The sequence below is a fragment of the Amphiura filiformis genome, chromosome 14 (assembly GCF_039555335.1).
Source record: "Amphiura filiformis chromosome 14, Afil_fr2py, whole genome shotgun sequence".
Classification (NCBI taxonomy): domain Eukaryota; kingdom Metazoa; phylum Echinodermata; class Ophiuroidea; order Amphilepidida; family Amphiuridae; genus Amphiura; species Amphiura filiformis.
Window position 1 is genome coordinate 287,672 of NC_092641.1, and position 13,156 is coordinate 300,827.

A 13,156-nucleotide genomic window follows, 5' to 3' on the forward strand; every position below is an offset into this window, starting at 1 on the left:
TCTTCAATATGAAAGGTCAAAATGTTCAATTGATCGTCGGTTTTTCATCCCAGCTACATACACTTTAAGTACATATCATTAGATATCAAAAATCTAAACACACCATATGAAACATCACTTTTTCTTAACACTGCATTTGCTTATCAGCTCACTTCTTTTGTTGAGCGAGATTCTTGGATTATTCATTTTGAGTTGAAGATTGCAATTTTTCTTCTAAACAAAGGTTGCAAATTCCTGATTTTCTCATTTTGGTGTTGGATTTTTGGACTATATCCCAACTGATGTTGAATTTTTCATCTTTGTGTTTAAGCCCCAAAAATTATATTATAATAAATTAACCAAATATACTATTTTAGCAATTTCGGCCAACTTGCAGACAAATTAAAAACATTATGATATCATGGTGCGGGTTTTTTGCACACATATGTATACAAAGTTCTTTCAATTGATAACAAAAAATACACAAAAAGTAAACGCAAATTAGCTAATTATAGCTAATTATGTGTTCATATTATTATGATGTAAATTAGGCATAAGAAATGTTGGGTTTTTTCAATATTTAATGAAAGTCTTTTCATTCGTCATAGATTCGTCAAGTATGATTTAATAATGTTAAATTAATAGTTAGTACCTTTAATAATGTTGAATAAAGAAACTGCAGTTAATTACTTTAATATAATACAAAAAATGCAAAGTTTTACATTTTGACGGTGTCTGGAATAGAATGTGTCACCATTGCTCAAAGCCAATTCCGAAAAGTAAATATAAAAATTCATTTGCAATGAGACTTTAAATTAACATTTTGTTATCTGGTTTAACATGGGAGGGCAAATGGTAAAAGGAACCGCCATTCCACTACACCGTGTATACCAAAATGGTGTGGCCTTGGACACACACAATGGCTTAGAGCTATTGTGGTTTGTAATATTACTCCCTCACTTTGATAATATTATGTTTCAACTCGTTTTCCTCAAGTGTGCCATTGGTTGTCGACGGAAATAATTTACATGCTAAGAAAGATTAAGTATTTCAGCTAAATGGTGGTAGTTTTTTTTCTCAAAAGGTCTATATTTATTGATTTATGAGGGATCTTCAACATTCCATAAAAACAGGTAGTAGCTCTTAAACGAAGCAAATTTTATTTTTAAAAGACCCGATGGTAGTCAAAGAAAGGTTTCACACACCATATATTAAAAATTCAAACAATTGGGATAAATAGCACATATGAGGAAATTAATTTTTCGACATGGATGTGTGCCGAAATTGAACAACTTTGATGCGCGCGCTTTTCAATTTACTGTTATTCTTGCATGCACTTATATATGAGTACTCACCCAGACACAAATCAGAAGAATCGGATCTTGTTGTAATCGTGGACATATCTGCTCCACATAGAATACATCCAGTGCTGAATTCCGAATCTTGATAGAAGCCAACATCGCATGGCTTGCACTCGGTAGACGCTGAGTTTTCCTGAAAGGTCCCGGGTTCACAAGGAAGGCACACAGCAGAACCAGAATTAGGTGCATATGTACCAGGTTTACATAAGACGCACGAAGAAGCGCCAGAACTGGCTTGGTAAGTACCTGGAAGACAAGTATTACACGAAGTGGCACCAGCGTTGGCTTGGTAGGACCCCGGTTCACAATCACTACACGATAAATCTATTCCTGATTCGAGTTGGTATGATCCAGAATCACATGGTGTGCATACTGAACCTGACGGCTGGCTACCTGGTTCGCAAGCTGCATAAATACGCAAAATAAAAGAAATGTATAGCAAATACTTTCAGGTAAACAAATCAAGCAAATTATATTTGTGATGCGATCAAGCAAAATCAGTCGGAACTTGGAAATATTAAATTTTCAGGGTTTTTTTTGGGATAGTAAAAAGCATTTACAAAGCTGCGTTTTGCAGAAAACCCCATTGAAATTGAACAACCAGTTCCAAATATATGAGCAATTAAAGAGTTTCCAAAACAGCAGAAAACAAAAGGAAATATTTCCTTTGTTTTGCTATAACTCAAAACCGATATTTCCGAGTTCCGACTGATTTTGCTTGATCGCATCATATTTAAGACCTTTAGGCCGTACATGCAGACTCCGAGTATTAGACGTATAATATTTGATGTAACATATCTACGTTATTTAATCTAGTCCCATTCAATTTCCAGTAATGTTTAAGTTCTAACGAATAATTTTTTAAGACCTTTAGGCCGTATGCAGACTCAGAGTATTAGACGTATAATATTTTGATGTAACATATCTACGTTATTTAATCTAGTCCCATTCAATTTCCAGTAATGTTTAAGTTCTAACGTATAATATCTGGTAGAAATATATTATCGATTTTACGTCATAAAACATTCGTTAGAACATAAACATTACAGGAAATGGAATGGGACTAGATTAAATAACGTAGATATGTTACATCAAATATTTTACGTCTAATAAAAAGTCTGCATACGGATGATGACATTCTGAAAGTGATATGGACCACTGCTTATCCCTTGGAAACCAACTGTATATTTGCAATTTTGAATTCGGGAAACAACAGAAATTGAATTATTTCACGTTTTATTTATTTTTGGTACCCTATGAGTTTGATGCCCTTTTAGTAATTAATAATTACAAGTATATCCATACCTAGCACTACTGTAGCTGAAACGGAGACAGTAACCGGGACTTGAACGTATGGAGTAAATGTAGCACCTACAGCTATATTTGGTAAGGAACTGGAATCTAGGTAATGAAGCGTACCAGTACCACCGGTTGCTATTGCATATCCACACATGCCAGGTACAGGGGGCTCACAAGTCAATAATCCAAGGACATCATCTGCTTCAACCTCAATGCGAGACGATTCTGGTATATTGTATTCATTTGACACACCAACGTCCACATCAGTAACCACGGTAAGACCGACGATTTCGTACATGCGGAACATGCCGCCTCCGATTGGTCGTAGAACTAGAAATGTAATAGGTGTGCTATCGGTTGGAAAAAACTGCCATGCTGTTAACATACCATTACACACTACTGTGTAGGAATTGATCACAACAAGGACATAATCGTTTATACCCATTAAATCAACCTCACGGCTTATGATATCTGGTCCAGTGAAACACTCTGTAATATAGGAAATGAAATTTCATACAAACCGGTTAAAATAAAAATGATTAATATTCATCATTTTGAGATATGAACCAATTTACGCTCCACACTATACACTTGAAAACCTGAGTTTTTAGATGTTATTAAAAAGACCTTCGTTATGTGATTCCTACAACAGATCGTCAATTGTAACTTTTCATTTACTTCCAACTTTAAATAATGTCATCCTTAATTTACATTTTTATGATTAGGCAAGCGATGATCAAAACCCTTGATCATTTTCTAGACCAAATTTATCGCGAAACTACGATCTAACCTTAGGCCTGTCAAATTAAGAAAAAAATAAGAGGTTAACCCACCACTAATTGCAACGGAACCAATTTAATCATCATTCCGTTCAGAAAAGCATATTTAATAACACATCAAACGTCCCCAAAAAGTAGTGGAACAGTGCCTAACTTGCATAAATCCAAAATGGTCGCTAATGCAGGGGTGAAATTCAATAGTTGGTTAAATCTGGTTAACAACCATAGGTGTATCCTTCGTGTAAAAGAATACCAAACAAATCGCAATTCTAATCCTAATCCTAACCCTAATCCTAATCCTACCCTAACCCTAACCCTAACCATTACCCTAACCCTATCTCAAGGACAATATTGTTCAAGGTTGCGCCGCAGGCTTACAAAGAAACAATAGCAATCAAGGTTAAACTTTAAATTAGCACCCGATAGAGGGCAGGGCCTGAAGAATGAGGGAAATTATGGGGTAAATATTTAACGGAATAAACTGCATAATCATATTATTTAGATTTATTCCGTTAAAAATCTTATTTTAACTTATCAAATTACTAGTTTTTATATTCTATGGTGTCAAATATTTAATATGTGATCCTGTCTTCTGGAGTACAAGAGTATACTCTCACATGATACTTAATATGTGATCCTAATACAGTATCTCATATTAGTTTTCATGTTCTCCTACCCACTCTTTTTATGTTAAAATAATGTGAAAACAATTATTAGTTCTGAAGCTATAGGCGTGTTTATAACAGCTGAGTTTCTTTTTGTGCAGACTTTAGTTCTTGACTATGGAAATGCCTTGCTCTATGGTGCGAATGCTAGAGATCTTGACCGCTTGCAATCACTCCAGCATAAAGCTGTCAAGCTGATTCACTCAGTTGGTAGACGTGAAAGCCCTTCGCCTCTAATACATAACATCCATTGGCTGCCTATCCGTGATAGAATCAAGTTCAAGATTTGTATGTATGTCTATAAATGTTTACAAGGTACTGCTCCTCAATATTTATGTGTTTTACTCTCTCATAGAGAAATACCTTCAACTGGTTGTAGGACAAGATCTTCCAAAGACACCACATTACTAAAAGCTCGTGTTGGTAAAAAAATGCATCGGTGACAAATCGTTTTGTGTTGCGGCACCTTCATTATGGAACAGCCGCCCACGTAACATCAGGGAGGCTTCATCACTTCACTCTTTCAAAAAATGCTTAAATGTCATATGTATCCAGAATGTTGATATATTTTTTTTTTTGCTTATTTTTTTTTCTCTTGTTTGTGTGCGCCCTGATCGCTCTGTAAGAAGCGCCTTATATTTTTTTTGTGTAGGTATGTATGTATGTATGAGTTATTAGCAAAAAGATCAAAGGTCATTTTTTTGAGGCCCACGGGTGTTTACAATGGAAATATGCTCCAATTTTCCTTTGGCAAAAATAAATCAAAACTCATAAAAGTTGCATTAATTGTTTTGTTAAATAGGTAACATCACAAAGTACATGGTGAGTCAAAAAAAAAGTGCAATAGCGAAAAGAATCTATTTTTATTTAAGAACCGAGTTGAACCTTTTAGGTTTAAACACATTTTATATATGATATATCCATCAGTGACTTTGTGTGAAAAAATTAAGGAATTAGCATTTACCGTTTTGTTTTTTATGACACATTTTATAGCGATACCCAATTTTAATGTTTGTCCAAGAGACATCTAAAGTTTGAATGTCAGCCCACTCTGTGTAAGGTAGATTTGGAACAGCTGCCATTTTCTTAACCTCATTGGCATTGAAATAAAATGGAGCATCAAAAGTGTTTTTGTTTAAGGAGAAGGAACATTATTTGTTGTTATTTTCATTTTACCTTTACTTTAAAGTTGTTTATTCACATTTGTAGACAGGTTTTTCAAATGTCAAAATGAAATGCGTGCTAATTGAAGTGGAGTGGATCCAGTAAGTTGGACATATTGGGATTTTTAAAAGTCGAGTGAGGTATGAAGGACATAAAGTAATGTTAGAAAGTTTATTTAAACAGAAAATATCAACCTTATTTAAGTTAAAGTTGGTTTCAGAGCTGGTGCCTTTACCGTGCATTGTGTACTGTGATTCAAAATACATGGTACCTCGTGGACAAATAACGAAATTGGGTATCGCAGCAAAAGGACTCATAAACATTAAACGGTGGTCGCGATTCACATCATATTTTTACAGAAGGTGAATATTGAGTGTGGCATTTATAGAAGTTTTCAATAATGGGAAAGTTTGACTTGGTTCTTCCATAAATATCGATTCTTTGCTCTATTGCACTTGACTCACCCTGTAGGTCAAGGTCAGCACGGCCTAATGAAATTTGATCTTCTTTGCCATGTTACAAAGGTGACAAACCACCCGAGATATGCCAAACTATTCTTTTTATTATATTTTTTGCAAGCGGAACATATGACACCATTAAAAAAAATCAAAATCGGAGAATTTTTCACTTGTTGTCCCCTTGTAGAGTCCAAATGGTAACAATTAACCTTTTACTCAATACAAATGTACATCGGAGGTAGGTCAAACTATACTTTTTCCGAATCCATATGACGAGAGGAATACATTGACATGGTTTTCAGCACGATTTGACCAAATTTGAAATTTCACCCCTGCATAAGCGACCATTTTGGATTTATGCAAATTAGAACTATTCCACTGCTTGCATTTTTGGGCTCTTTAGATATGTATTTGTGTTAGCTTTTGGGAGATAGATACATTGCGAAATGGATTATGTTGCAATTAAGGGGGTACTACACCCCTGTGGTAAATTTGAGACTATTTGTGAATTTTTCTCGAACAATAATAACACACTGGTAACAAAAGTTATGTATATTATTGGGGCAAGGAATCCAATTACTATACTGAAATTTCAGTGACTCAAGACAAGCTGTTCAGTTTATATGATAGGAAACGATGTACATTCTAGCGGTACCTTATTTCTTATCATAAATAACAAACCGCTTGTCTTGGGTCACTGAAATACCAGTGTAGTAATTGGAGTCCTTGCCCCTATAATATACATAACTTTTGTTATCACTGTGTTATTAGTTTTTGAGAAAAATGCAAAAATAGACACACATTTATCGAGGGGTGTAGTACCCCCTTAATTGTGTGTGATTTTATAATTGGATTTCTCATCGAGAGAATAAAAAGCACCTCTATTCAGGCGGTGAGTGGCAGGACGGCAAAACCAGAGAGTTGATATTCTTGAGAGGGCACTCTATTAACGCGGTTTCTTTTCCAACGCTAAAAGATCACGAATGTTGGTGGTTTGCAAATGAAAAGTGTCCGCACTATCGATTGATTACTTAACTGTTATGAATACTTTATTAGGATTTTCAATGCAATCGCCTCGACCCATTAATACATATTGGTTTCTTGTTCGAAAAACCAGAGGTGGTCTCATATCCCTCATATAACCAGCGCCGTATGTTGGCGTTCTCTATTGGCGCATACCACTTGCCATGCGTTCGAACCACGGGAACACGGAACACACCGACATCGCCTGGCTAATAATTATTTGGTGCAGCAGAGACACTAAAATGAATACACGTGATCGATACACGTGAATTGCTATGCACGATTTTGATATCAGACGAAAATCTTCGGATACTGGGTTAGAAAATGATGAATATCTCCCGCAAATGATTTCGTCTCAAGAAACCAGATGTGGTCTCATACACTTGAAAATACGTGTTGAACAGATATGATAGTCGTTAGCGTGCGCTTTGAAAATTGGCCGTGCGCTTTGAACTCAAAATTTGACCATAACTCTAATTTCATATTGCGTTGTTGCTATAGCTGCACTCACAACTCAAGTGGAGGCAGTATAACCATTGATCGCACTGTCGAATACAAGCTTACTCACACAGCGAGAAATCAATTACCCCGGCTATTGTCAGTAGCCTTAGTCAGGTCACTTCGCTAATTATGCATCTCATAAGGTCCGAATAAAATGGCCATGGATGGCTGTGGATTCAACCTACCATGGCGATATCTACCATGAAGATATCGGGGCGATGTCACTGCGCGGAAGTGAATCTCCCTGCTGCCGTGATCATAATGAAGTGAACTCATGTTTGTGGCACTTTGTGGCGAAGGAATATGTTGCAAATAAAAATATCATTGAAACGAGCAGATTCTAAACGGCTAAATTAAAAAAGAATTATTTGCTTACTGCAAACCCGAGTTATACTCATTTGAGTAAAACCACTCATTTTTGTAGCTACACATGATTTCTGTTCCCAAGCATGTAGTCATGTTCATGTTGGTGTATTGACTGGTATAGCACGATATTCAAATGCAAAATAAAGTTGTGTGTCAGGAGTGCTTTCGACCAATAATGTAGCCTCAAGAGTTCTTGTTTAATTGTTCATTTTAATTTCATCATAATTGCACTGAACACAAAGAAAAGACCCAAATATAATATGGTACTTCAATTAAGGCCACACATTTTCATGAACCGAGGAGACCGCGTAAAATTCATCGCCTTATTCGTGTTCAGTTTCACACAGGCGATCGAATATCAAGTACATGTAGGAAAGCAAAATAAGAATGTAGGCAAGCTTCGAATCATGCGTTGCAAATAGACCCAAAAATCAGCAGCTTAAGGGTACTTGCCCATGAATTTCATTCAGGGGCGTGTTTGAAAAACGGCACAGCGCATTGGTAAAACGAATTAAAAATACTAAAATTTACACCAGGGTTCGAACCACTGCCAATACACTATGGATACTAAAGAGTGAACGATGCCACTGTGCAACGGCGGTAGCTGTGGTTTAATGTCTGACGATATTCAAAGATATACATATCAACACGTTTCTAGTGTATTGAAAAGCAGATTTTGGTAGGAATACAGTTATAGTAAGATAGTGGACTCTACTTGTCTGTTTGTTTTTCATTTAATACAAATTAATTTTGATGAATTGAACTGGTATGACTCTTAGGACTCGTAATAAACGACGATTAATTTTGTAATAAATATAATAAAAACGCTGGGTCATTCAAGACGTCCTTGTAATTTATGTCAAAACCAGGGGAGCGACAACACACCCCTACGCGTATAAGCCTACTAGGTTCTGAGTAATCGGAGCCCAAACAGCACGGCGAATTTAAAAGCGTTATGGACTTGAAGGTAAATAATAGGAAACACTCTGAGCATTTGCCCACCCAGTAAATTGTTTTGCACACCCAGTGAATCTAACTTTCCCATTGCCCAAAAATGCCCACCCTGTAAATTATTTTGTCCACAAAAATGTGCATCATTATAATAATTACCATAAAAAAGTAGCATGATGCATCTCTTGAAATCAACTTGCTTTTTGTTTAGCGCCACTTTGGAGCAGGAAAGTATCCAAACACTTAAAACAAAAGCCATATCATAAATACACTAAATGTAAATTGAAAAATAAAGTAATCGATAGATATAGAATTTTGATTCGTACTTTGATACCTTATTTGGCACGATCGGATTTTATTCCAATAAAAATACGTATTTGAATGACAAATGCTCGAGTTTCAAAAGTGATAAATTTAGATATTCCCACCTTCAAGACGATTTCTGATACCTATTGATTCAATAAGCCTAATGAATATCCGCTGTGATGAATATCTGCGTGCTTCGAGGGAAAGTCAATGCAAATTGCTGTCACTTTTGAAAAGCTCTCTGTTTTTTATTCAAATTGCTAAAAATAAAGTCGTATTGTACCGAATTACCCTGAACAAAGTGTTCTAGCTATCAACTACTTTAATTTGTAAATTTTTGCTGTATTTAAGAAGTGGCTTTTGTTTTATTTGTTCAATTTTTGGGCGCAGTATATACACAGATACAGGTAACACAATGTATAAATTCCTCTCTAAGAAATGTTTGAATAAATCAATATAGTTTCAGCCGATTGTAAAAATTGGAAAAGCATGATGTACGAGGGTCATTCAAAAAGTTCTACCTCTATCGTCACATATCTGTTATCTTGGCTACAAAATAAAAGTTGCTGTTGATGTTCAAAATGGGACCATGTTTCAAAAAACCAGCCGAGGTGGGGGCTTTTTAAACTTGCTGCTGTCTTTACGTTGTCAACGTTTTTTCATATGGAAATGTGTCTATACAAAAACGATTCTCTTATAAACCATTATACGCACAGTTTCCACCTGAGCACACATTTTAGTCCAAGAGCTCTCAAGCAAGCAGTGAATTGTCTCTGCACAGTCTTTGATTACACTACATGGTTGAGTGCATAGCAATGTAAGAGCTGTGGAGCTTCTAGCTGAAAAAATGGGCCTCTTTGATTGGTTTTTGTCGAAACCTCAAGAGTTCCCTTCATCCAATCAGAATTTTTTTTTTTTATATCAAACGAAAGCTAACTCTTTCCTCTAAAAACACTTTTCGTCACTACAATGCTGGCCATAAATGTTGGGACGGTTTGATAGGGTAATATAAATAAGCCCCCCACTCCCCCCGATCAATGTTGAATCCGACTTTTTTTGGTCACACGCGCCTTGTGGCACCCAACATTGATTGGTGGGGAAGGGGGGAGGGTTGGGGTGTTGGGGTGTAAAAGACTTCAATCAATTCCTGTCAACAAATATCATGCATTTCTGGCGACTAACTCACTACTCTTTCAAAATAAAACGTCATTTTAAGCAAAATACGTAGTTCACATAGGCTAATAATGTTCAGAACGCACTGTAAAATACATGATATTGCGTATAAAACGTGACCGTATCCGTAAATCACGCGAGGAAAATGAAATATTTTTATATAAATGACAAGATAAATAGTTTCTCCGTTTTCATGTAAAATTTGATGAAAATCCAAGCTATGGTTGAGGAGATATGGGCCAAAACACACAATTTAAAATTTGATTTTGTGTACCTTAGAGACAATGCTGGCCATAAATGTTGGGACGGTTTGATAGGGTAATGTAAATAAGCCCCCACTCCCCCCGATCAATGTTGAATCCGACTTTTTTGGTCACACGCGCCTTGTGGCACCCAACATTGATTGGTGGGGAAGGGGGAGGGTTGGGGTGTTAGGAAAGGGTTTAGGCTTGACACCAAAGAAACCTCCATTTTATCACGTTAATAATAACGGAAATATAGTGTACGTTTTCCATTAGTGTCCCAACACATTTTGGCCATGGTTGTATTTGAAAAGTTGAAAAAAAAATCATCTAATTTCAGTTTTTTGCTTATAACTCAAAAAGTAAATATGATATTGACACCAAATTTGGAGTAGTTAGAGATCTTTACCAAAATTTTTTTGGATGGCTACATTTTAAATTTAGGGACTGGTCACTTAAAATGTCTTAAAGCGATATATTGGCCCTGTCTAAGTTCACTATTCGTCACTTTAACTGTCAAAAACTTAGGTTTTAAAATGGAAAATTATTGTTTCCACCAATTAAAATCTTACATTACAGCTATAGAAGAAAATAAAAGTTATCACAACATCTCGTGATCAAAAAAGAAATAAAGGAATCGAACCCATGCACACTTAATTGTTTTCCCAATTTACCGCAGTCTACCACAAATGAAGCAACGGAGTAAATCAACTTGTTAGCATTAATTTCGATTACATACAATGATGGATGAAAAAGTACTGTGTGTTAGCTCAGTTGATACTCTGCTTTTATTTGTGATGTTATTTATGAAAATAAGAATCCTACATATTTTCATTTCAACAGAAAAGTGAGAAATTGGTAATTTTAATAAGAAAGCAACACAAAAAATAAATAAATACATCGTTAGGAATCGAACTCAGACTTTTTGAGCATAAGACAGACGACTTATCAACTGAGCTAATAGGTCCAAGTAACATTACGAAGTATTTTGGGGCATACAAGCTATTGCGACGTTAATAAAAGTGTTTAAACTAACCCTAATTTCAAACGGGGACAGTCATAACTTCAGCTAGGAATGTCCCATGGAGCTGGTTGAAGGCTCAAATTAAAGCTCTTGATAAGATCTGTGCAATAAATTTCTAAAATGTCGCAGTAGGATCATAGTAGGGACAGTATTGTTGAGAAATGAAAAATATTCAAATCACGTACGGAGCTAATTAATATTCATAAGCCTAATTAACATGGTTATCTATATTAATAACACAATGTTTTAGGTTTGTCGCACTCCCTGAGACTTCCTTAATAAGTGTGCAAAGTTAGACCAGTCAAGTCCATTCCTAACTAATTTTAGAACTGTCCCCAGTTGCACATGCGGTCCAAAATTCATAACAGAGAAAAGTGCATTTAAATCTAGAAACACTATTTTAATTGTTTTATGCAAGTTAAGCATATTAATTAACTGTAAAATTTTATGTAGGGTAAAGTTTCATATTTTAAGAAACATTTGCCAAAAACTCGACTGAAACCTTACATTAGTTGTGATGTTACGATTTTTTTAATGATAAATTATTAAATATCACCACTTGAAAACAATAAAATACAAAAGAAATGTATTTCTTATGTATTTTATTGTTTTTCAAGCAGCGCTTTTAAAAAAAGTTGCAACTGATAACTTTAACTTTTAGTAACTTTTGAATCCTGACTCCGATTTTCTTCAAACAAAAAGCAACAGAGAGCCCTTTCTCTTTGTGCAATAATCAAACAGACATAGTTTAAACTCTAATTACCTAACTACCTCCTTAACATGATCACCAGAGGCTACCAGATTACATTAATTCATGATGATGTACAAAGCTATATTTTTCAATATTTGGTATATAGGTAGGATAGTCTTATGATATCATACTCATTCAGTAATAAAAACTGTCAATGGTGTAAAACCGTGTAATTTGTTATATTCCGAATGCGGATTTGTATTGAACATTTACCTTAAAAGTATGCACCAAATCGCGCCATTTAGACTTCGTTTTTCATTTTTTTTTTCAACCTCTGAGGGGGGGGCACATTCACCCTCAGATATCCCCCTGCGTCGCACGATTGCTCCGGGCAGCGCTTCGCGCCGATTAGCACCTATTAAAAAATGACCACGAGCCGCCACTGTTAGCGATGATGAATTACTGGACTGGGAGTCGCAAGTTCAGGCATTTGTATTTGAAAAAGTATACTTACGGGCGTTCACGTAAGGTGAAATTACAACTTCAGAAGCAAACAGCAAAATGCAATGTAGCAGTGTTGGTAATCTATCCATATTCTCAGTCTTGACTCTTGACCAGAGACATCAAAGCTGTCGACGCATTGCCGTAACCTTAAGCAATTGTCAAGTGCCAAATCAGTGTGTTTTGCAATTTAAACAATCAATGATATTGCTAATAATAACTCTGATTTTCAATATTCAGGTTTCAAATATCAGCGTTCTTGTCCAATTCAAAAATTACTGAAGATATCATATTAACCCCAAGAAGCTAGGAGTAGAATGACGTCAATAAAGTTACAGGATTCGCAAATAAAAACATGTTAGCTACTACGTTCGAGTGGTAATCGTTACCTGTCTCCGTGCCTATGTACGCCAAGTGACAAAAGTACTTGCATGGTTAATCGAGCAGACTAGTAGTAATGTTGTACACAATATCAGAGTCATACATCAATTAATTGGAATAGGTACTTGGTTTGTTGATTTAAACATGTCAACGGGTGAAAGCGCCGCGGCGCGCCGTCTATCCAGAGATGGCGTGCTTTACAGTAGTATACAGTTACGCCGCTGTTATTTTACCAGAGTGAGGGATTTTGCGGGCTGTTATTTTACCAGAGTGAGGGAATGAGCGCCCTCTG

The 13,156-nt window shown here is 35.8% G+C and overlaps 1 protein-coding gene across 1 annotated transcript in view; it reads right to left on the reverse strand.

Moving 5' to 3' along the window:
- Positions 1-12,955, reverse strand: part of LOC140169602 (uncharacterized) — a 28,829-nt gene extending 15,874 nt beyond the window's left edge. Inside the window, exons 1-3 of the mRNA XM_072192867.1 lie at positions 12,497-12,955; positions 2,646-3,128; positions 1,335-1,745 (exon numbers count right to left, since the gene is read on the reverse strand). Coding sequence (XP_072048968.1) covers positions 1,335-1,745; positions 2,646-3,128; positions 12,497-12,575 — 973 coding nt within the window. The 5' untranslated portion in view covers positions 12,576-12,955. The remainder of the gene's footprint in view (positions 1-1,334; positions 1,746-2,645; positions 3,129-12,496) is intronic.
- Between the last annotated feature and the right edge of the window lie 201 nt (positions 12,956-13,156).